Below are 21,624 nucleotides of genomic sequence, written 5' to 3'. Positions count from 1 at the left end.
TCAAACTGTGTGTACACATTGACCTAGTATATATCCCATAAATAAGCAAAAAAATGTAAATGCTCACTGTACCACTGTCTGTATTAAGGGGAAAAAAAAACCCAGAAACAACCTAGAAGCTCATTAGTGAAGGCCTGGTTAAATAAATTATGCTATATCCACACCATGGAATACCAAACAAGTATTTTTTCAATGAGATATACAGTGAGACCTCTGTATTCACAGATGCGGGAGCCGCAGAGGGTTACCTGCACCATTTATATAAGGGACTTGAGCATCCAGGGATTTTGGTATGGCAGAGGGCCCTGGCACCAAACCCCCGTGGATACCTAGGGACAGCAGTAAGTACACTACACTACACATATATAATGATAAGGAAAAATATTCAAAGTTATACTTAAGTGAGAATAGCAATTTTCAGCAGCAGCAATGAAAATATACTGAGTGCTTATTATCAGATACTTGTGCTAAGTGTTTAAATAATGAATTCATTTAATCTCATAATAATCCCATGACAGGTTTTCCTTTTACAAAAAAAGGAAAAGAAGATACACATATCAAGTAACCTTCCAAGGAAACACAGCCAGTAAATGACAGAAAAATTAGAATTCAAACCAAGTCTGTCTGAATCCAGAGCTTACATTGTTAAACATTAATAATGTAGTTCAAAACTTGTACGTTTTTAAGTATATATATATATAATTAGCTTATATTCATATATGCGTACATAAAATCTCTAGCAGTATGCATTTATAAAAATACACCTTCCAGCTTTGAGAAAGTGAGGAAAAGAAAAAGGGGGCTTTTATATTTCCCATAGTAACCTTCAGTGCTATTTACATGCTCCTTTTGCAATACTATTTTTATACTTCACAATTTTTTTTGAAAAATCCTGATCACACAATAAAGACAAACTTTATTCAGCTTGTAATCTCAGGATACTCTTCAATTAAATAGTTCCAGAAATTTCAAAGAGTGAAGTGAAAGATTTTTCACAAAGTTGAATCTTTACATCAATACCTAACAACTACTCATATTCCTCATCATAAATATGTCACAAAAGTACTGAAAGCTTCCAATAAACACTAAAATAAAACTAATGTGGTACCTTCAGTTTTCTTATTACTCTGACAATTGTTCTTCCTCAGTTATTACTCTGGAGTAGCACATTTAATTCACATGCTCAAGCCTGTCCTATCCTCACTTATACAACCGTTTGTGAGCAGTCACACAAAGATCTCAATTCAAAGACTGCTCAGATTGTCCTGAAGTTCAAATGTGCACTTTCTGTTCTATTCATTCATTCACGCATTGGGCAAACACTTATGGAGTGCCCACTAAGAGTCAAGCACTGTGCTAGATGCTGGGCAGTTTTCTATAACCCACGACACTACCCATCAGTAAACTGTTTGGTACTGGTTCCCAAGGCGATGAGTACAGAAATTGAGACAGTTTATTTTTATACAGTTTAATATTGCCAGACATCCAATTTCATGTCCGCTGACTCAAAAAATCTGACTTGTATTTTCGTCTATTTCTTCCATTTTATTTATCTAGTAATTCTATCGCATTTTACAAAATTATTGCCTCGGACAGATGGATTTTTTTTTTAAAAAAGGTCATTTACAGAAAAGGAAAGTGAAGCATTGACAGGTTACATTACTTGCTCAAGTTCATAGTGACAGTAATTCTCTGATTCACCTCTCCACTGAATTAAGAAATATTTATGATGAGCCTGGTACGCCAGACACTAAGGTCCACACTGCAGCTACTAGGTAGAACAAGAGGCGCAGAGGGCCCTGCCTCTCCCAGTGTGAGTCCAACTTTACTCGGAGTCCCAAGAGTCGCCCTAGGCGCGTCACCAGCAACGCTCGCTGCTGGTTTCCCTTCCAGCACTCGCCTGTGGAAGACGCGTGCAAAGCAGTGTGGGCAGCGCACGCCCAGCATGTAGAGACTGTACAAAAGTACAACAAACGGAAGAAAAACACCACCACACGCTCTGCTCTAAGTGGCCAGCAGGTGGGACAAGCCACACCGTGACCCCCAACTCTACTCCCTACGCCGGGCCCCGTCCCCGCCTCTCGGTCCCACCCACCCTGCCGGGCCCACCCCCTACGCCGGGCTCCATCCCGGCTCCCGGCTCCACCCACAACGGCGGGCCCCGCCCGCCAACGCGTCGCTGGCTTAGCCCCCACAACTCACTCTCATCCGCCCGAGCTCCGCCTTCCGCTGCAGCTCTGAGTGCCGCTTCAAAGAGCTCGCGAAGCCGCCTAGGCGCGGCCTAGGCTCCGTGGAATCAGAACTCTCGCTTCCGGAGCCACTTTCAGTGCCTGCGTCTCGACAGGGCCGAAAGAAGAGAAGCACTCGCAGAAAATGACTGTCGGCAGTCACGGCACGGGTCCGGCACAGCGCCGCCATGACGGCTCCACAACCTCTGACCTTTGGCTTTTCCGCGAACGTGCAGGTCACGGGGCGGGGCAATGAGAGGTCCGCCCACTTGCGGAGCACTGTGGGCCGGTGGGCGTGGCCTAATCGGTGTAAGGTAGAAGGGTGGTGTGAGAGAGACTTAAGGTAAAATTGGGGGACTAAATCCTTAGTGGTTCAAGTCCCCCACTAGTAGCGACCCGCTAAGTTTTGCATGGAAAGGGCTTTGACTCGGAGCAATTTCGCCCTCGCGGGTGCCCTTTGCGCCTGCACTGCTGTAAATTCTAGTAATGCGACTCTTGCTGGCCCCGCCGCCTGCATGTCTGCCCCAGATGGCCCCAAGGGTCTCTCTGGTCGCCACCGCTCTTCAGGTCTTTGCTCAAATGCGAGGTTCTCCTTGACTATCTTATTTAGAATTGGAATCCCAGACAATATGCCACGTAGTTTACTTAGTAGTACTTTTGTTTAGCGTCTGCTCTCTCGATTTGTAAACTCTGAGTGCAGGAATTTTGCTGTTGAATACCTGACAGCGGGCACATGGTAGGGCACAAACATTTGTGAAATCCCGGATCTAAGTTTCGTTACAAAAATATTAACTTGAGACATTTTTGGTCACTTCTTAGCTACAATCCCTTCTAGGGAATTAAGGAATTTCGTAATGCCAAAACATACACCACCAGAGGCCCACCCTCACTTATGCTTTTCTCCCTACCCGCCCCATGTTAATTGCCAGAATTTGCCCACCTTCTTCAAAACCGAGCCTAACTCCATGCTTGAAGTGTTTATGAATTAAGCTGTCCACCCAGCTTCTACCCAGCATTTTTATATTAATGCGCAGTTATCTGGAGGGAGGTAGCAAGCACTTTTCCAGCTCATTTACAAGTACTTGGACAGAAGGAATTTTTATGTATGACTACAGCCCCTATTTTAATAATGCTTTTGACTGAGGCTTTTTTTTTTTGGCCGCGCTGCGCAGCTTGCGGGATCTTAGTTCCCCACGCAGGGATTGAACCCATGCCCTCAGCAGTGAAAGCGCACAGTCCTAACCACTGGACCACCAGGGAATTCCCAATAATGCTTTTGACTGTGGATTTTAAAACTCTGATGTTCTCATCAACTGCATAGACAGAACCCTAGAAGTGCACTAACCTTAGAATGGTGCATGACTGTATGGATCACACACAACTTATTACTAGCCACCTGTTCGGCAGTCCTTAAATTCGGTGGAGAGCTTAAGATAAATTCTACTCCAGGTGAGTTCTCCCTTTTGGTACATAAACCGTGTCTTTCCCTTGACCATTAATGCAGTCTTGCCGAAGATATTTTTGCATTACTTTTTATGGCTCTTGCTACTTCTGTTTCCCTTCAGGAAAAAGTGTGGTAAATTGTAAAGGGTGTTGACCAGTGTTCTTAGCTCTAGTTCGACCTCCCGTCCTCATCACAGGGAAGCCAATTTAATGTTGCTGATTTGGTTTCCTCACGTAAAACCAAGTTATTAGCCTCTGTCTTAAATTTAAGGAAGTGTTTTGTAAACTTAACTAAATCAGCATCTACAGAACAAATGGGATTACTAATATACCAGCTCTAAAATTCAGTAGATGTATTATCTTCGTGTCCTACCTCAGCCAGATGATAAATTCCTTCAGTACTGTGATAATGCATTTGGAGACAAATCCTGATGTTTTTAATGGATAAGAGTAAATTTGCATCAACTGACTTCAAGTATGCCTAGTTCTCTGCCTTTGGTAGAGCATCAGAAGCATCAAATGAGAGAGAGGGTAAAGGACTGAGTGAATCTGCACACTGTCCTTGCCTGTATCAGTGCCAATTGTAAAAACAACCCTAATGGCAGTATTTCAACATCATGGCACTTCTGATCCTGCTGTATTCCTTGAACCACCCTTTCCTTCTTGATTTATTAAAAACACAAGCTTCTTTCTTCCCATATAGCTTTCAAATTGTTAGTATGCTTTTTAAAAATATTAGTAATGGCAGATGACAAGTGAATAAAAAAGTAATTCAAGTTCTGGCTCCATGTCTACTGGCTGTGGTTTCATCTATCAAATGGTGACAGCACCACATCCTTGAGTGAGGAATTAAAGGAAATGGGTGTGAAATGCCCAACACCTACTAAAAGCTCAATAAACAGTGGCTGTTAGTGGCTAGGTGGAGGTGACTAGAAGGAGATTTAGAAGTTCATGCCTCTCAAACATGCATGAAAACCTGGAATAAAGATAGGGCTAGTGATACACCGGAAAGATATGAGTATTACTGTAAAGACAGTCATTTCAACCATAGAGATGAATACAATCATTAAGGAGATTGTGTAGAAGATTACTAGAGATAGGCAATAACATTTAAGGAGTTGGAAGAAGAGAATACCAGAGAATAGTCAAACTGGAAAATGAGAAAAGAATTAATTCTAGAAACCAAGGGGAAAACTTGAAAGCACATTGAGATGAAGCGTGTTAAAGTGAAAGTCACCAAGTAGCGTTTTATTTAAGTAAAATCCTGGCAGGTGATAGGCACATGCAGGCCCTGCCCTCTCAGGGCTCACAAGCTAAAAGTGAGTTCTTTTGGCTCATTTTGATTTTGGTTCATTTTCATTTCACAATCAGAACATGGAAATTGAAATCTGTGTATTGTAGGTTTACTTAAAAGTGATAATGCTTTATTATTAACTGTAAACCAATATGATCTCTATAATTAATCCAATTACAATGGGACAGTCACTAATTAATGGCCAAACATCTCCTCATTATGGGCAAAAATCTGATTTTCCATCTGGGTCTTAAGAGCTATAAAGAAACACATGCAATCCTGATATAGGGCCTTATGCAGCCTCTCTGGCACAAATACAGCAAATAGTCACTTACAAATGTCTTTTTGTAGTCAGCATGTAGCGTTTTTGTTTGATACACTGAGTCCATACAGCTGCTCCTGGTTCTTTCTATACCCAGGATATGAAGGGTCTGGAGAGAAGCTGTATAATGAATGGATTTACCCACTTTCCTCAGCAGATAGGTAATACAAAAGAACCCATGCCCAAATTATAGAATTTTTATTGTTTTCAAATACTATACAAAAAAAAATAGACAGTATTATCTTTTCCTTAACAGATCCAGAAGTAGTGAGTCCAAATTCAACATGTTTTTTCTCTATTTCAGTAGTTTCAGTTACTACTAGGATAATCCAATGGTTTCTCCTCTCTTCCATTGATTACTTTGGCCTCATAGGTATGAGAATTCTTGCTTTATTTCCCATAAACTCCATAAATTAAGGAGTTCCTTTGTAAGAAGGGGATAATTTCAGGAATTATTTTCTTCTGTCACACTTCTTGAATCCTTAAATATCTGAGATTTCACTCTTGTTGCTATGTTTTTCCAGTGTCAAACACAAAACACAGTAGAATGACCGGGACCCCTCTCTGCTGTTCTTAGTAATTACTGTGTTCTAAATTGCTTAAATATCTGTGAATTCATAATATTGAATCTTCCACAAAGACTACTTGGAATAATATTTCTAAGTCGATGTTTATTTTTCTAAATTTATCGTCCCTCTACTGTTTTGTTGCTTTTAAGAGGCAGAGTACTCTGCAATAGATTAAATCATTTCTAAATTAAGTGTAGGTAGATGTCTAGAAAAGTGATTCTCCAATTTATTCTTTTACAACCATCACCAATACCCACATACACCCATCCCACCTTCCAACCCTAGTTCTATCATTTCTCTCATAAAGTAAGGAGACTTGAGGATATTTCACTCAACTAAAGAAACTGCCATCTTCTCCACTTTGCTTTGTTAAAAAGACAACAATAGGGCTGGACATCCAAGAAACAATGTGATGAAAAGAAGATGTGATAAAAACAACTGAAAGACTAACTGGTTGAAAAAATAATTTTACAGCTATGTTGAGTAACCATGATACTTCTATAAAAAGACAAATTTCTACATGTCGACTCCTCTATGACAATGCTTCAACAACCTTTGCCTTAAAGCCTTTTCAAGTAAATAATTTATGGTAGTCTAATACCATGAAGCAGTGATTTAAAGCAGATGGTAAAAAACGGTCTTTTTTTTTTTTTAAAGCATAGATACTGGTTGATTATGTAACACAACAAGCTGTTTCCAGACCACTGGTCTCATAATAAATATTGAGACCTATACTACTGATATACACAATTTATTAAGCTTTTCACATGTAATAGAGCATAGTTTCAGTTGCATCTGAAGTGCTAACAAAAGCTCCAGCAATCAAGAATGGCAGCATGTTATCAATATTTTATAACAATCAACACTTGTAGCTTTTCAGATTTGGATAAGATAATTTATCCCAAAGTAAATCTAGTCATGCTTTTAAAAAATGCTTTAGGTCACTCCAAGCTTGGCAATTAACATTTGGCATAAACAATAATAAAACAATCACAACTTGATAAATAACAGATACAACATTGTAGGCCATAACCATACACAGCATAAGGAAAAGATGGTGATGAGTAAGTAGTCATTAGAATTAATAGAGTACCTTGGCCTCCATGCAGATACTTCCAGAGGCTTTGGTTCATTCAGCCCTGACACTCAGTTTTCAAAGCAGGGGGCAATATCTACAGTATCATTTTGTAATTTCGAACACACTGAAAACAAGTAAGTAGAAAATGATGAGTTGATTTTTATTAATGCATTAAATCCTCAGGAGTTATCACCAACCCCTTAGTATAAAATTTTTTCAAGTTATATTAGTCATGTGTGCTTCTTACTGTAAATGCTGCTAAATGAATTAAATGAAGTCAACAATGGTTCCCCTAATGCGATTGATTTTAGCACTTTTCAGCTACCTAGATCTAAAAATCTTTCAGGCTTTTGAACTGAATGTTTGAGGACAGTGTTCATATTTCAACCTATTGATAATACAATATGCTTGATTCAGAACATTAACTTACAGTCTATTCCAAAACTAAAATTTTAATCTGGTGCAAAATAAGTAGCTATAAGTGGCACAATAACCATGACGCATAATGACCATGACACTGAAATGGTTACTGTCACAGATGGTGATAAACAAGGATGTGAGGGCTCCACTCTCAAGTCGCCTAGGATTTTGAATTACTGTCTGTGCATACTGTCACTTACAAAACTATAATAAATTGAATATTTAGTCTGGTGTCTTCAAACACCCAAGATGTAAGATAACTTATTCCAAAACAATATTTATCTGAAAATATTTTTTGTACCTGGTAGTTCTTCCCTTGGAGGCAAAGAACAATTTGCCAAAACTTTTAATAACCAGGATACAGAAAACTTGAAAGAACAATCTTACCTAGGAGTCAAATATACAGAGATTCAAAGAGGAAAAAAGAAAATTGTATAGAAGACAAAGATCAAACTGGTATCCCAGATCCAGAGCAATTTTGTAAAGTAGGAAAGCAATTATGATAACCCACAGCTTCTTAGATCATTCTAGTGAGGATCTCCAGGTACTATATATGTTTTTATAATGATATTTTCTAAATAAAGGGCCTTAAATGCACATAAAAGGGTGTTTCCCAGGAATAGAGGTTAAGATATTTTTACATTGTTCAACCCACAAACTATTTGGTCAAAGGAATATGTAAAGCTCAACAAAAGCACATCTGGTGGAAATTCATGGCAATGAATGTTGACAAGATGTGCTTGGATCTCGCTTGCAGCATCTGGCAGTGAGTAGCAGAACAAAGGTAGGAATCTCACAGGCTCTCCTGTGTCTGTTCTGGAAGAGGCTCCGTGGTGGTGGAACTAGCGTTTGCAGTCGAATTCAAGACTTCTCCAAAATCACCACCAGCAGGCTTGGTTCCTCCTACTTTAGACTTTTAAAATAAAAGTTCAAAAAGGAAGAGACATTAGGAAACATAAACTTTGCTGACTCTGCATAAAGTAACTCAAATTTTACTTTGAAGAATAAATCAGGAGCCTAAGAGCTCAGTGATTATTTGTACAGAATTTAGTACTGTTGTAATGTTCCATGCGGTCTCACAGAAAAACTTATGCAGTTTCCGTGCTGAAATATTCAAATTGGTAAATTCTACCCCTCCACTTTTTTCCCCTATCTGCTTATTGTTCTTCATGGGGAAGGTTGTCTGAAGAATTTTGTAAGGCCTATTATGCTAAAGTATCAACTGAACTCTCTTTGTATTTGGATAACACTTTGTGAAATATTATTGAGTAAAACAAAGGAAAGAAATATATGTATGTTTCCCAGTTACAGCATAAACTTTCTAACCTTTTGCTGCTTAAAGAGTGGTACATGGACCTAGAGACTCAACATCACCGGGGAGCTTGTTAGACATTTGGAACCTCAGACTGGCCTCCCCATCTCCATCTGCAGAATTGAAATCCAGGCTTTAACAAGATCCCCAGGTGCTTCCTATACACATTATAGTTTGTGAAGCACTACTCCAAGTTATCTGGCCTGAAAATCTGTCAATAAATATTTGTTTGAATGAATTTATCTGCCCCGCATTTGTATACTATTGTATGCTTTTCAAAACCCTTACATATCCTTAGTGACATTGATGAATCTATGCTTCCTGCCCACCGTCACCCCCTCTCCTGCCCCCGTTACGTCTCATGACTGACCAACAGGACAGCTGACTAACATTAAGAAACCAGTCAATGATCAAGGATGCAACTCACAGTGGGCTTGCATCTGACCTTGCTCTTAGCTCAGTCTTGACTGGCCACAGATTCATTAACAATCGGAATCTCGTTGAAATTTTCTCTCTCATTTCTTCTTGGCCTCCCATCTAAAATCTTTGAATTGCATGAAAAATGTGCATGACTTGTATCCACTGTATATTTATTAAATTTATTAAAACATTCCTTAATTACAAGAAAATGTTAAGACCTCTTGCAATTCACAAGTCTAAAACAACTCCTCCCCACAACTGGTCCCTTCTCTATTCTAAGACCATGAATGTCAGTAGTAACTCCCAGTCAGACTCCTGGAGTTATCCTTGGTCCTTCCCTATCTTGTTCCACATCCAATCGATCACTAAATTTTTCTGTGTCACCTGTAAAGTCTAAATATCTCTCAACTCTGTCCCACTGGCACTAGCTCAACTCACCACACCAACATCTTTGGCCTGGATTACAATGCCTCCCTCCCACCTTGTCTCCTTCTCCAGTCTCTCTCCCCTTAGCTCTGCAGGGCAGACAGTGATCTTTCTAAAATGCACAGAAGAATGTGCGACTCAGGTTGTTTAAAATCTTCCAGTGGCTTCCCACACTTTCCTTAACGTGGCCCGCCCATCTCTCTAGCTACATCTCCTGCTCAGTACCCCACAGCACAGCAAAGTTCCTGCTGTTCCTCAAAGGGGCCCCAAATCTTCAAACATTCCCCTCAACCTAAAGGTTTGGTTTCCATTTACATTACTGCATCTGAGAAGCCTGCTCTGACCTTCCCTCCTGCCAAGCATGACAGAAATTCCCGCTACTTATCCTCCTGCAGCCTTGACTTCCACTGTCATAGCACCTTACCCTGTGTTTACTTTCACTGGCCATTTAATTGTCTAAACATCTTCAGAAAGGGTCTGTGTCTCTGTTGCTCACCATGGTATTTCCAGTGCCCAATACTCATCTCCCGGCACATGGCAAATGCTCAATAATCACAGTTAATGACTCGATCCAAAATCTAAATGTAAGTACATGTAGACCCGATGTTTAACTGAATATCAATGTAAGTTAGAAAAACTTCCTCCCAAGCACACAATTATATTTTACAGCTTCCTTGGTGATATTTGTCTAATACACTATACTATTAAAAAAAACATTTTTATTTGAATGGTGCCCAGTCATATTTAAAAAGCTGATTTCACTACAATTTAGAGAGTCTGAATATACTCAGGAGGAAAGTACACAGTAAATGACCTGGAAGTTTCTCCTCTTCTTCAGTGTCAAAAGAACTGAGGCTTTCCTGGTTTTCCAGCTAGTCATTTAAAAAAACTAATGCTCAGGGTAGATTTCAAGGAGAGGCTATGATATTCCTAAAACACTGAGAACTAAATCAGAGTAAAACCTTGACTTCTTGCAACGTACAGTTTGTTTTCAAACACCTGACTAGGCATTAATAAGGATAAAGCAGGCCTCTGGTCCTGTCCTAAAAGAATGACTATGGGGCTTCCCTGGTGGCGCAGTGGTTGACAGTCCACCTGCCGATACGGGGGACACGGGTTCGTGCCCCAGTTCAAAAGGATCCCACATGCCGCGGAGCGGCTGGTCCCGTGAGCCATGGCCACTGAGCCTGCGCGTCCGGAGCCTGTGCTCCGCAACGGGAGAGGCCACGACAGTGAGAGGCCCGCATACCGCAAAAAAAAAAAAAAAAAAGAATCACTATGATGTATTTTTTGCTCATCAAACATGTATTAAGTAGCTGTGATATGCCAAGGACTACTCTAGGCCCTGGAGAAGCATCAGTGAGCAAAAAGAACAGGGGCCTGCGCTTGTGGGTTCATTAGAGCAATCGTGCTAGGGGGGTTGAACGAACAAGCTGTAGGAATGTTTGTACAGTGTGATTCCTTTTTGAAAAACATTTATACATTTATGTAGAAACAGAAAAGGTGGGTAGAGGCGTTTGTATGCGCAAGAAAAAAAGATTCAGATCATGATACAGTGTTTGGTTTTCTTTCTGTAAGCATACCCTGATTCTGTAATTTTAAAAAGATATATTTAAAAGCAAGTGACTCAATTACAATTCTAAAAGACAAAATATGAATATTTTAAAGCTGATTTATATAAAACATTTTAAGATATTAGTTTTAACCCTTAGAAAATAACCACAGTAACTACCAGAATTTGTTTAGGAAGCAATGACCATATGGGCTTTGCACTTCTCTGTAGAGAAGTCTGGGCAGTGGATGGGAACAAAACAACATTTTTGGTCATTTGTGATCCTTGATGATTTTATAGTTTTGAATATAATCTTGAAGATAATACAATTTACAAATTAATAAAGCTGATTATTATGGGAAAATGTCCACCTTCACCAATATCAAAGCAATCAAAAAATAGGGGCTTCCCTGGTGGCGCAGTGGTTGAGAGTCCGCCTGCCAATGCAGGGGACACGGGTTCGTGCCCCGGTCCGGGAAGATCCCACATGCCGCGGAGCGGCTGGGCCCGTGAGCCATGGCCACTGAGCGTGCGCGTCCGGAGCCTGTGCTCCACAGCGGGAGAGGCCACAACAGTGAGAGGCCCACGTACCGCAAAAAAAAATAATAAAAAAATAAAACAATGAATTATCAATGATGATCACCACGGCATCATCATCATAATAAAAATGTCCAATAATTAAGGATTGAACAAACAATACCCATTATAAGGCTATGTAAGCAGCCACTGAACATAATACTGAAGAAGAAGAATGATACAGAAACATGTTTATGGTTAATTCTTTTCTTTTTTTAATTTTTAAATTTAATTTTATTTATTTTTTTATACAGCAGGTTCTTGGTTAATTCTTTTTTAAAGTGTAACAGCACAGTCCTACAACATCACTGTCTGTGGGTTGTAGGACCACTTTTTTGTGTTTTATTTTTTGTACTTTTCTATATTGCTTTTAATTTTCCACAGTAAGATTTATATTAAATTTTGTCCAATTACAAAAGTATTTGAATAATGCAAAAAGCAGCACAAACTTCTAAAGTACTATTGTTCTTTAAAATTATACATTTCTTTTCAGCACTTATGCTGGCCATGCTCAATATACACTCAAAAAAATTGATTAAAAGAGTATACATCATCTTAAATATCCATAAATAATGTAAAGAAAGTTATTGAAGTTCTTTAACTATTTTTAGAAGGAAATACTAATTTGAATAATTTACCCACACCAAAGAAAGTTAAGGCACCAAACAAGATAACACAAAAGACCCTGTTCATTTCTCTACTTGCCTTTAAGTTTTCAACCTTTTCCTCAAACGATTTGAATGTTGGGGAGTTTCTATGGAGAGAAAAGGAAAACAAATAGTAAATTACAAACACTGAACAAAAAAGCCAACAATTTTGAAAACATTATTAAGCTGACTGTATTCCTCTTCGCCATTATTCTCAATCAGCAAAAGAACACATATACCATATGTGACACCTGTTCCATAGATGTGCAGGCATACGTACAAACGTTTTATTATGTGAGATTATCGATTCTGTTCTAAGATTTCTACAACGATGTTTTCAATTCCTTGAACAGAGCCAGTCTTAGACATATACATAGAGTCAAGTACATGTGTGAAGAGATGGAACAAAGTCAGGTACAACGTTGAGTCTGTCACTTTCCCAACCAACTTTTCACGGTATAAGAAAATGCCACTGTTGGATCAGTCTCATTCTGGTCAAGGTGCTACACTAGAACTCATGTTTAAATTCACATGTTGCCTGGCAAGATTTCTACATGAACCCACATCACCTAAGCAGGACAAGCAAACCATAGGAGGTTCCACACCAGGGATGCTGGTTCCCAGCAGCAGCATAACAGACAGGGAGAGGAGAGACCAAAAGGAAGGGAGGAGTACAGAAATGTGGCTTCGGCCACTTCACAAAGCTGCCCCAACTGACAGAAGCTCTCTAAGCCCACAGGAAGCCTCTCCTGTGACTTCACATTCATCCATTTGAATTAAGGAGGATCACAGCACCTGTGCCGCTCCCACCTGGGTTTCCAAAGCTTTTATACTATCCACCTGACCTCCAGTATCCTTCCTACTACCATGATGAAAAAGGAGAAGAAGGGAACAAGGGGTTTCCTCCTTCCCATCGTGGGGACAGGCAATCGGTCCCAAAGTGTGGTCCCCAGACCAATTGCATCAGTAGCTCCTCGGAAGTTGTTAGCAAAGCAAATTCTCAGCCACCCCAGGCCTACAGAATCAGAAACTCAATGTGGGCCTGCTAGGCAGAGGCTTTTAATAAGCCCTCCAGGTAGCTCTGAGGTACACTAAAGTTTAAGCCAAGCATGTATAGTTAAAAATCCTCTGCCTCTATAGAGAGGTCAGGTGAGGTCGTAGAATGTGCCACTTGCAAGTACTTACTGATGAAAGAGGACACTAGAATCAGAGCACAGTTGGCTCCAAATGTCACAGTGGGATAAGGGAAGTAGAAATGGGGAGGATGAAAGAAAAGGGGGGCTTCCCTGGTGGCTCAGTGGTTAAGAATCCGCCTGCCAATGCAGGGGACACAGGTTCGAGCTCTGGTCTGGGAAGATCCCACATGCCGCAGAGCAACTAAGCCCATGCATCGTAACTACTGAGCCTGCGCTCTAGAGCCCGTGAGCCACAACTACTGAGCCCACGCGACACAACTACTGAAGCCCGCGTGCCTAGAGCCCATGGTCCGCAACAAGGGATGCCACCGTAATGAGAAGCCCGTGCACCACAATGAAGAGTGGCCCCCGCTCGCCGCAACTAGAGAAAGCCTGCGCACACCAACGAAGACCCAACGCGGTCAAAAATAAAATTTAAAAAATTGATTAATTAAAAAAAAGAAAGAAAAGGGGATTGTAACTAAAACTAATGCAGACGGAGGAGGTGGGACACCTACATCCATGAAAACAGAAGGTTGATTAGATGAGCACTGTTCACTTTTTTTTAATTAAACAGATTCCACATATGAAACAATTTAACAGGTTTACAAAACAAAGAAGAAATGATCATTCCTTTTTCTAATCGCAAACATTTAATGGATTTCTTACACCAACCTAACATTGTTACGAAGAGCAACTGAAAACTGGTGACAGTTTTCACAGCTTGTTTAGAGTAGAATTCTAGCTCCTACTCCAGAACAGTTCAAGTTAAACATCTAGATAAAAAAAAAAATAAGAAAACATCAGACCAACTACATTTTGTAAAAATATACTTTACCTCATAGCAGGCATGCTAATTGAGTGTTGAATGGAGCGTATACTAAGAGGCAGCGTTAAAAAGAGATAGAAATGGAGTTAGTAAAGTGGTGATTAGACATTATAAAAAGCAAACAAAACTTAGTTTTCTAGGAGCTTGTTCTTCTGGCACCATGAAGTATTACCTGCTTTTTGAGGTGGAGGGGATCACAATTATTTCAACATAATTTACTTTTATTCATGAGCCAATTTAATTCTAGCAGTTAATAGAGCTAATGATCAACTTTGCATTCTTATAGCACTTTGAAAATTGTCGAGTGCTTTCACCAGTATCTGTAATGAATGTAGCATCAAGGCTCAAAAGTTAATAATTTACAGGTCACAGCACAATCGTGAATGGAACTTGGGTCTTTAAGGCTCCTAATCCAATGTTCACCACCTCCCCTCAAAACATGAAGCACACACACAAACACACGCGAGACCAGTGAAGGGCTCCTGCAGTCGTTTTTCTCCCACATACCTGTTATCAGAACAGGAAGGTTTCAAAGTCACTATTTGACAACTTCAAGTGACTTTAAAATTACATGTCACTTCTTAGTGGCAGTCGTATCCAGTTTTCTAGTAAGAGACACCTGTACTTCATCTCAAACTAAATGTTCTTATAGGCCATTCAAATAACATTTGATCCCCTGTTTTACAAGGACCAGCTTTTTATTCAAGGGCAAAGCAGTTCACTGACCATTCAGGTTCAAGGTTATCTACCTCCAGCCATCTCCCACAGAGAACACCTCACAAGATGAAAGTACCTCAATTCTTGGGCTCACTAAGTCACTGTATGCACCCTGCTGATACTGTTAACATGCTTATAAGCATTCTGATCGCTGACACAGCATTTTGGGGTAAGCTGGACAGTCCAAGGTTTCAATTCTCAATTATATTTAAATACTGTGTGTGTTTATGATTTAGTTTTCTCCAAGATTCCGTTGTTACAAATGACAATGTGTTTCAATGCAGCTCCTCAAATCTAGTTCTGCATTAGTATGGAGTATGATCTTGATATGAATCAAAAGAAGCTGACAGCTCGTACGGTCAAATAATCAGTAAAATATTTGGACATCTTCGTAATTAATGTTGTACACAATACAGGAAAAGATCCATTGTAGCTCAGCATTCTCTCTTCCTATCACAATGGTAGATACCTTGGATATAAGACTATATTCTGGGAGGAATTTGCTAATTCTTTTCCTGCTTGATTTATTGCAGTGTGCTGCATCCATATTTTAAAGACAGAGATCAATAAAAATCACCTTTCTTAGTTTACAATACCAGAACTCCAAAAGCTACCTGCCCTTCCTTGGACCCTTCTGAAAAAGCTGCCTCTGTAAGTCACGTTCCCAAAACCACCTTCCACCATCACCAATATAATAACTGGATCAGTAGAGGTCCACCCACCAGAGCTAACCTCCTGGTAATTTACAATTTGTTTAGACCAAATTAAAAAAAAATTTGATTTGAGATAATTAAGATTCCTATCCTGGGATTTCGTAATTAGAACACTAAACCGCCGGTCAGTTAGTGGTAGGTACTTGAACCAGAAAGTCATATAGTGTTCGATGTTGAGGAAGACATCTGGGGGGACCAGGTACAAGCTTCAAGAATGCAGAGGGAACCAATTCCCAAAGAAAGAATTGCATATAAGCACAGAGAGAGGTAGAAGGAATGAAGGAGAGATGAGCATTCAGGGAAGAGGGCTCAGGTGGTAGAGGAATGGGTTTCTTGGTTTTTTGGGGGTTCTAGAAGCTACCTTGATTTCTAACAGCTTTTCAATGAGCAGGACTAATCTGGGTGGGGCCTGGGCTTGCTTCCTTTCCTCTCCTTGGATTCCAAAAGAACTTTCATTCTATGCAACACATTCCCTTTTTAGGTGAGCGAAGTCACATAGTTTTCTATTCTTCCTAACCAAAAGACTTTGCTAGAACATTTTGGCAGAAATTACCAAATTCTGGCAAAAGAAGGTGCTTAATGGCTGAACATGTGATAAATTGTTTGTCCGAAGGACTCACACATTGAATTCAACAGTATCAACAAAATGAGAAAATGGGTGGATAAAGCAAGTATAAATATCAGAAATGCACAGTTAATTCTAGTCACTGACTCTCCCTAAGATCTCCCTAAGATCTGTAAAAGATCATTTCCTCCAATGGCCAATTTGTGGATACTGTGCCCCTTTAAACAGCCTACAAACTAGTTAAAAGGGACTAGGGCAAATGCAGAGTGAAAAGAATGATCATAAAGGTGAATTGTAGATGCATCAAGTTGACTATCAATTCCACATGCAGCGCACAAAATTATTTCAGGATTATCCTACATAAGAAACAAGTCCTGAGGTCATAAAAGTTGAAAAACTGAATTATAAAAGTCAACGAAGTCACATGGAATTATCAGGGGATGGAGAATTAACATAAGAAGGCAGTGGAGAGCTTATGAATGACTCATCAAGGGATCTTCCCTGGATTAGGCAGGAGGAGAAGGACGGTTGGTGAAGCATCAGTGCAAGGGGATATCAGGAGAATGGGGGAAACTGACAAACAGGGTAAACAGTCAGGAGAAGACAATAATGTTGGAAATACAGACAATTTTTTAAAATATTTTGTTTTTACAGTATTATCATAGGAAAGGACTACCAATACACTTCCAAGAAAACCAAGATAGAAATGATAATTTGGGGCCTTTAAGTTATTAAGCACCTAGAAGGTGCCAATGACGTTTATAATATGACTTAAAGAACGTTAAAAATGAACACTTTGATAATTCTAAGAAACAGTGCAGCATCTCTTGTAAAGGACTTTAGGGTCTTTACAGGATCATGACAAAATCATCCTTGCTGGTGTTGTGTTTCAATTAACAGTTAAGGCAGAGAAAGAATTTAAATATTTGAGTACCATGAAGGATACATCCACTAAATCCGTTTAAGTGGGAATGTACAGGAAAAAGCAAGGAAATGATTACAATAAGGTGTTTATTTTGTGATGAATTGCTGAGTTGAATTTCTGTATGTTTTACATTTCAAAATAAGAAAAGATTAAAAATACACCCACTGAACAGAGAATGAAATCAGTTAAATTAATACAAAGTCGAGGTGTTCCCACTTTTGAGGTAGCCGTTACAGCAGGAAGAACAAGGAGTACATATCAATTTCAGGTCCACCCAGTTATCTGAACTTCTCTACAATCCCTATTTAAATGAAATTCCACTTTGTTGGTGGCTAGTCTGTAATCTAACAATTGGGCAGCTGTCCTTGCATTTCTAGCTTCTCTACGGAAGGTTACACAAGCTTCAACTTGCCTCAACGTACACATCATCTCTAATATCACTGAAGTTTAAATACAATACGGAAAACTTCAAAAGCACAAAGCCACGTTGCTGCTGGACCAGAACTGTCTCTAACAGATATATTGTGAGGATCTGTTACCATCTATGAAGTTTAAACATAATATGGAAAACTTCAAAAGCACAAAGCCATGTTGGTACTGGACCAGAATTGGCTCTAATAGATATATCGTGAGGATTAGTTAGCATTTATAAAGCAAACTTTATGAAAACTTTTTCCAGCTTGATTTTGGCTCTCAAAGAAGGTAACCTATAATCAAAGTAGGAATGTAAATCTGGGTTCCTCAAAACACTGAGAAAAAAAATCAAAAAGGGCAACCTGATTCTCACTCAGAAAACACAAAGTACTTTGCAATCTAATAGTTACTCTTACTTTGGAAAAGTTATTCTTTTAAAAAGCTGAATTGAGTTTTTAAAGTTTCCTTGTTTCTTACATAGGTGTCTGATCTTTTCATACCTAATAATAAGAAAGGGGGAGGGGTAGAGGGAAAAGAAGAAGGAAGGAAGTAGTAAACAGAAGATAGAGAAAGAAGAGTTAACGGTCAACATGTCTGAAAGCTTATCTATGTATTACTATCCCCTTTATTTTTTCAAAATAATCTCTTGATCATAGGTGATGAACCAAAGGAACTGCTGGACCGTGCCTGTAGGGCCTAAGTCTTAAACTATCACTGCTCTGGGGAGGCAAAACAATGCAGAGGGTGGTGCAGGCTCCTGAACCCGGGTGTGCCTGGGTTCAAGTCCTGGCCTTCAGCCACGTCGCTGTATGACTTTGAGGAAGTCACTTAACCTCTCTGTGTCTCAGTTTTCCTCATCTGTAAAATCAGAAAAATAATGGCACCTGCTATACGTAGTCATGCCTGAAACACAGTTCACCATTATTATTGTTACAGATGGCTTTAACTGAAACACAAATTAATATTTATTTCATTTTATATTATTTTCTTTAAAGCTTTCAAATTTCACCCAGCTATTATTTTGGTTGGTAACTTGAACCCTAGAGTCTAGAACAGTGCCTGGCACAAAGCTGCCATTCAATAAATACTTTTGAGTGAAAGAATGAATAAATAATTGCAGTAACTAAAATTAGGAAATATGGGCATAAAAGGTAGAAGAGTTCATTAAAGCTTTTCAAATTCAAATCAAAAGGTACTCTATTACAACAAGAGAAAAGAGGTCATTTCTTTTCCTATTAAGTGGTAGAAATTTTTTTTTTTTAAAAAGAAATTTTCAGCAAAATGGAATTATCTGGAATGACTTTAATGAGTCCGAAACCAACAACAACAAAAAAATATCTAGAGGTTTACGTGAAGAAACACACGTCAAAAGGATGGGCTTCCCTGGTGGTGCAGTGGTTGAGAGTCCGCCTGCCGATGCAGGGGACACGGGTTTGTGCCCCGGTCCGGGAAGATCCCACATGCCGCGGAGCGGCTGGGCCCGTGAGCCATGGCCGCTGAGCCCGCGCGTCCGGAGCCTGTGCTCCGCAACGGGAGAGGCCACAACAATGAGAGGCCCGCGTACCGCAAAAAAAAAAAAAGGCGAAATTTCCTTTGAAGATAAAGGCAAAGTTAATTACATTTCCTCCTAAATATATCAGAAATATTTGACTAATGAGGCTACTGAATTATTAGAGCATGCTATTAATAACATGAAAATTGATGTTTACACTGACAGCAAGTGAAATGAGAAGGCTCTTTTAAAGTTTCTCTCAAAAAAAAAGTAAAGGCACGAGTCAGCGTTTGCCATGTATGTGTAGAAAACAAGCCAACAGGAGAGGAGTGACTATGAACATACCACCTGGGGAAAAGCTGTCTGTCCCCAAAGGGCCTCCCTGCCGCTGACACCTAATTGTCAGGGCGTCAAAAATAGACATCTCTATCTCTGTCTCTGTCTCTCCCTCTCCCTCCTTCTCTCTCCCCCTCTCCCTCCCCTTCTCCCCTACCCTCCCTTCCTCTTCCTCTTCCTTACTCACCCACCCAAGGCATACAGCAAATATCTATATCCCAAGTGCTAACTTATTGATAATGTAGTACAATTAAAACTGTCGCTGACTCTATTCAAGTCAGCAAAATATCCGCAATTCCATCAGAGAGCGAAATCATTGCCACAAGTCTGCTGGGTTAGCATGGACTCGGCACAAAGGGTAGTTAACAAGATTACCCAACTAATTCAAGCACCTGCAAAAAGGGGCCCCCTGCATCCATCTCCATGGGAGGAAAGGCCTTGCTGCTGGGATGGAAACGCTCAAATCTGCTGCCCAAGCTCCTCTCCTTGCACAGCTCTTGGGGGCATGTGGCCAGTGTTTGCCTCTGTGACTCACTCATCTAAAAGATGTGGGGTTTCCTTATGTTTTCTATTGTATATGTTTTTATATACTTCTATTATATGTTTCCATATATTTTCTATTACATATGAACCCATTAAGTCAGATTACAATCAGGACATCTTGATCTAGAAATGATTTTTTTTTTTTTTTTGCGGTACGCGGGCTTCTCACTGTTGTGGCCCCTCCCGTTGAGGAGCACAGGCTCCAGACGCACAGGCTCAGCGGCCATAGCTCACGGGCCCAGTCGCTCCGCGGCACGTGGGATCTTCCCGGACCGGGAACCCATGTCCCCTGCATCGGCAGGCGGACTCTCAACCACTGCGCCACCAGGGAAGCCCTAGAAATGATTTTTTAAAGTGACTTTACCCAATTTTTAATCTGTAAGAAATAATTCCAAAATTTAGTTCTCAAAAGATAATATCTCCCATTTCCAAATTACAATATAAAGCCTTACTTTAACCTGCATGTATTGATACACAATATATTGTTCATTAACAACCAGACTGAAAATGATAGCATATAATCTCAATTGCATTTTTTAAATGAAATGAAAAAAAGTGACTGTGTAAGCAGCTAGAAAAGAGCTGCCCAACTCTATTTCTGGTGAATTAAAAAGACAGAACATACTGAGCCATACTTATGTACATCTGCTTAATCTTCTCAAAGGTACAGAAAATATCATTCCTCAACAGCACTTACGAAGTTTTATATTTTTGTTTACATCTAACATTGTTTTATAATCAGGTATTAACAGGGCTCTTCCATTCTTAACTCATTCCCAGGCCCTACTTCCCTCCCCCACTCCATCCACTCAAAGATTTCAAGCTCTTTCTGAACAAGAACCGTGTCTGGTCTAGGTTACATTCTTTAGACCTGCCCATGATAGGCACCTTAATATTAGCAGAATGGATTATGTGAGTGAATACATCCTCACACAACTCAAACAACTTTAGATATAACTGTCTTTTAACAGTTTCCTAAAGCACTTAGGCCATTTTCAACTGAACACCAAAGATACAGAATCAATTCCTATCGCTGATTTCTTGGGTTTTTTAGCACAATTTTGAACTTTAAATAGTTCAACACTTAGGGACTTCCCTGGTGGTGCAGTGGATAAGACTCCATGCTCCCAATGCAAAGGACCCAGGTTCAATCCCTGGTCAGGGAACTAGATCCCACATGCATGCCACAACTAAGAGTTCACATGACACAACTGAGGAGCCCACGTGCCGCAACTAAGACCCAGTACAGACAAATAAATAAATAAATAAATATTTAAAAAATAGTTCAACACTTAGAGTTTGTTTATCCCCATGATTTACTCTGACTTTTGGGGCTAAGTGTCATTAAGAGAGAGCCTCAGCTATAAGTACCTATGTGATTACTTAAGAAGGCACAATGCTAGGCCACAGCAAGTGACTGCTTGAGAAGACAATTCACATTAATAGGAACACAGATGGAGACTAGTATATTATCCTTCCTGCTTACACTCAAAAGACCTTCCTCCACCTTAGTTTTCTCTGACTACTAATAGGATAATCAGAGAGTCTGTATGGGAGAGAGAGGAGAGGTTTGCTCAATATCACAAAGACTCCTTCTATAAGGCCTGGTTTGGGCTGACATCTTTTTA

General features: G+C 39.8%; 2 protein-coding genes across 3 annotated transcripts in view; both read right to left on the bottom strand.

The window, feature by feature from the left end:
* MRPS28 (mitochondrial ribosomal protein S28) overlaps window positions 1-2,447 on the bottom strand; it is a 100,724-nt gene extending 98,277 nt beyond the window's left edge. Inside the window, exon 1 of the mRNA XM_029222575.1 lies at window positions 2,203-2,447. Within this exon, the coding sequence (XP_029078408.1) occupies window positions 2,203-2,418 (216 nt within the window). The 5' untranslated portion in view covers window positions 2,419-2,447. The remainder of the gene's footprint in view (window positions 1-2,202) is intronic.
* Window positions 2,448-6,496: 4,049 nt separating this feature from the next.
* TPD52 (tumor protein D52) overlaps window positions 6,497-21,624 on the bottom strand; it is a 119,277-nt gene continuing 104,149 nt past the window's right edge. For both annotated transcript variants that reach the window (XM_029222573.1, XM_029222572.1), the window contains exons 5-6: window positions 12,346-12,394; window positions 6,497-8,267 (exon numbers count right to left, since the gene is read on the bottom strand). In XM_029222573.1, the coding sequence (XP_029078406.1) occupies window positions 8,148-8,267; window positions 12,346-12,394 (169 nt within the window). In that variant the 3' untranslated portion in view covers window positions 6,497-8,147. The remainder of the gene's footprint in view (window positions 8,268-12,345; window positions 12,395-21,624) is intronic.

This window comes from Monodon monoceros, unplaced genomic scaffold, assembly GCF_005190385.1.
Source record: "Monodon monoceros isolate NGI ecotype Baffin Bay Population unplaced genomic scaffold, NGI_Narwhal_1 Super_Scaffold_14, whole genome shotgun sequence".
Classification (NCBI taxonomy): domain Eukaryota; kingdom Metazoa; phylum Chordata; class Mammalia; order Artiodactyla; family Monodontidae; genus Monodon; species Monodon monoceros.
Note: the sequence above shows the minus strand (reverse complement) of the source record. Positions and strands in the feature narration are given on the sequence as shown.